The sequence below is a fragment of the Solanum verrucosum genome, unplaced genomic scaffold (assembly GCF_900185275.1).
Source record: "Solanum verrucosum unplaced genomic scaffold, falcon-dt-bn FXZP01000049.1, whole genome shotgun sequence".
Lineage (NCBI taxonomy): Eukaryota > Viridiplantae > Streptophyta > Magnoliopsida > Solanales > Solanaceae > Solanum > Solanum verrucosum.
Genome location: NW_026020221.1, coordinates 2,967,103 through 2,970,962, shown reverse-complemented (window position 1 = coordinate 2,970,962; position 3,860 = coordinate 2,967,103). Strand labels below are relative to the sequence as shown.

General features: G+C 30.6%; 1 protein-coding gene across 1 annotated transcript; it reads left to right on the top strand.

Moving 5' to 3' along the window:
- Window positions 1-3,109, top strand: LOC125830936 (plant cysteine oxidase 2-like). Its single transcript, XM_049510125.1, has 5 exons — window positions 1-389; window positions 1,423-1,550; window positions 1,951-2,095; window positions 2,656-2,889; window positions 2,985-3,109. Exons 1-5 carry the CDS (start codon window positions 161-163, stop codon window positions 3,107-3,109), a joined length of 861 nt encoding a protein of 286 aa, XP_049366082.1. The 5' UTR covers window positions 1-160.
- The last annotated feature ends 751 nt before the right edge of the window (window positions 3,110-3,860 follow it).

Genomic DNA, 3,860 nt, shown 5'->3' with positions numbered 1-3,860 from the left:
AACATCCCCACCACCTGGCTACTACGTACCTATCTTCACCAGCCCCCAAATATATATAGATCGATGCCCATCAAGATTAATTAATTTCAAGTAAATTGGAAGACTAGTTCTCAAATTTAATTTTTTTGAGTTCTCTCTGTGTGCTAATTAATTTTCCTGCATGAATATTGGGAGGATTTTGCTAAGTAAAAAAAGTGTATCAGGACATAATTCTTCTAATATATCGAAGAAGAAGAAGAAGAAGAAAAAGATGGAATCTGAAAAGAGAAAGAGTTCAAGGGAGAATATGGTTCAAAAGTTGTATGATACTTGCAAGCAAATATTTGCAAATGGTAAGGCTGGCTATGTTCCTCCTCCTCATGACATCCAACGACTAACCTCCTTATTAGGTATGTATCTATGTCTAATTTTACTCGTTCGTGGTGCGTAGTCAGGATTTTCACTTCCAAAGATTTCAAAATAACCATACATAAAAAGTTTAAAGATTTCAACATTATGTATCTATGTCTAATTTTACTTATTTATGATTGTAGTCAGGATTTTCACTTCAAAAAATCAAATGTCTAATTTTACTTATTTGTGATTGTAGTCAGGATTTTCACTTCAAAAAATCAAAATAAACATACATAAAAAGTTTAATCAACCTCTTAATATTGCAATTATTCATCTTAATTTGTATTTCGAAGTTAAACTCAATGAATATTAACATGACAAAAAAAGTCTGGATAAGTTAAATATACATTTCCATAATTCCACATTCAGATCTCGAAGTTTAAGTTTTGAATCTATCTACTTTGTTTACTCCTCTTTTTATTTATTTTAATTAGATATTGATGTGACATTTTACCAAGTGAATGATTTATTACAAGTATTTGGAATTTAGGAGCCATTAATTTCCTCTATTTATTGACGACGTACGTACTCTCTTTCAAAATTTTCAAACGTCACTACGTGGCTTAATTAATTAATTAATGAGCTAATGAAGCTTGTTACACCTAAATAAACTTTATCCTAACGCCAGATTGTGTCCGTTTGTATATATCTCTACTAAATTGCTTACTCATGATATATTTATTTTAAAATATATAATGGGAGATAAGCCTTATTATTTCAATATCGAACTTTATAAAGTAAAAATATTCTAGTACTAATTTTATTTATTCAATTTTAATCTCTCAATTACCTCTTCATTATATTTCCTTCTCGTTTTTTTTATTTCTTTTCGAGATGTAATATATTTGAATGATTTAATTTATAACTTTATGAAATTAATTCATAAGCCATTAGTGAAAGAGTATGTACAACATAATGCAAATGCAAGACGTAGTATGATACAACAGATAACCTTAAGGAGTGACGGAAGTTTGTTATATTTGCCTAATTATACATAACTTTGTATTATTATTATATAACGTATGGCAGATAGTCTGGAACCAAAAGATTTCAAGTTTACAGCACCAAGCTTGGAATTTTCGAGTACAAATCCTCCTGGAACAGTGGAAGCTCCTCTTGTTACCTACATTAAGATCCACGAATGCAACAAATTTTCGGTACTATTTTTAAAGAGTTCGAAACGTCAAAAAATCATCTAAAGTATTCGAATTTTTTGAGTTCCTATCCTAATTATTTATCGAAACACACACCTCAATTATCAGTTTGTCCCTTTTTCTACATGAAATATCACAATTTATATTTCAGGTTGAAAAAGTGAAATACTGATAGTTCAGATGTACTGTATCAATAAATATTCCGTGATAGTTCAGGTAGGGCATATACTCGCACTGTCGCACACATGAGCTTGTTCAGATATGAAACTCAAAAAATTGAGATATTTTAGGTGTATTTTTTTTTATCCTTCACACTATTTTAATTAAATTAATTAAAAAACGTTTGTTGGTGTTGTGGAAGAAATTTAATTAATTAGTTTGAACTCATTTTTTCTAAGTGTAGATTGGGATCTTCTGTTTGCCACCTTCAGGAGTAATTCCTCTTCATAATCATCCTGGCATGACTGTCCTCAGCAAGCTTCTATCAGGAACCATGCACGCCACGTCATATGATTGGGTGCACAATCACGACCACCAGGCTAATCATTGTAAGAAAAATCTTTAATTTTATATATATAGAATTAATTAACATGGTTCTTAAGTAATTTACTACTCCCTCCGTCCACATTTAATTGTCATGGTTTTCTTTTTTAGAGTCAAACTATAAGAACTTTGACTAACATTTTACAATGTACTTTTTCATCATATTGATATACAAAAAATTGCAATTTATAGTACTTTTCGTATAGTTTTTAAATATCTAAAGTTTTTGTTTAAAATATTAAATTAATGTAATCTAAATTAACTTTAAAAATTAGTCAAATTAACTTTTGAAAAACGCAACATGACAATTGAAGGTGGACTTAGTGCATAATTGACACTAATTAATAGAGCATGCGTCGATTTTTATATAGTATAAATAATGTTTACACTATAAGCACTAAAAAGTTAATTATGTATCAAATTAGTTAGTTGCTTTAATATTACCATTTATTATAGCTAGCTAGCTAGTTGTACTATATATGTATAAGCCTGATCCGTCTTTTTCCCATTTTGTTTGTCACATGACATGTTTAAAACGATAAATTTAAAAGTATGTTATTTATAGATCGCGGGCAACAAGAATCTAGGATGAGGCTGGCAAAAGTATATGTTGACGCAGACTTCACTGCACCATGCAAATCTTCAGTCCTATTTCCAGAATCAGGAGGAAATATGCATTGCTTCAAGGCCCTAACACCATGTATCCTACTTGATGTTTTAGGACCACCATACTCTGAACCTGAAGGCCGTCACTGTACATATTATCAACATTACTCGTATGATCACATAAGTTTTTCCGGTATGAAATAATATATTTTGTCGAATAAATACTACTTCTATAAATTGATTTTTACTTATATAGTTATATTAATTTGTGAATGGAACTGTATGCAGATGGTAATAAAGAAATGAAGATGAAGGAAGATGAGACAAGATCATATGCATGGCTTGAAGAACGAAAAGATGAGCAGTTTGTTGTGTTAGGAGGAACATATGACGGTCCAACAATCAAACTGTAGATTAAAGACCCTAGCAAATGTATATTTTTTTTTGTATATTATTGTATGATATACACATAATATACAATTTTGATACAAATAGTGTATCTTTTTATATATAGTTGGCTAGGCGAATGTAATTATTTTGGCCGGCAAACCAAATATGTAACTTTCCTTATTTATAACTCTTCCAATTAATAGCCAAAATATCTTGTATTCCAATTGGTCTGTTCAGTTTAGGGAAAAAATGGCTGAAATATAATCATATCATATGTGCCTTTGTGTGGATTTAGTTATATGTGAATAAACTTCATTTATATGTATATGGAAGTCCAGGGGCGGACCCACCTTATACCAAGAGGTAAGAGGTGTCAACCGACACTGCTTCCTCAGAATTCTTTATTTATACAAAACATGACTACTATTAAAATAAAATCATAATACATGAACAAATAACTAATCTTGGCCTGTTGGTTGGGCGCATGACAGACCCACCTTATACCAAGAGGTAAGAGGTGTCAACCGACACTGCTTCCTCAGAATTCTTTATTTACACAAAACATGACTACTATTAAAATAAAATCATAATACATGAACAAATAACTAATCTTGGCCTGTTGGTTGGGCGCATGACATGTGCAACACATCGTTTACTAAAGGTTATGCGTACGCCACTGTGGAAGTTATTCCGATTAGACTTACAAATATTTTCAAACTATGAATTATGAAATATGAATTTTGATTTGGAAGGTTGTTCTAAAATTGTATTTGT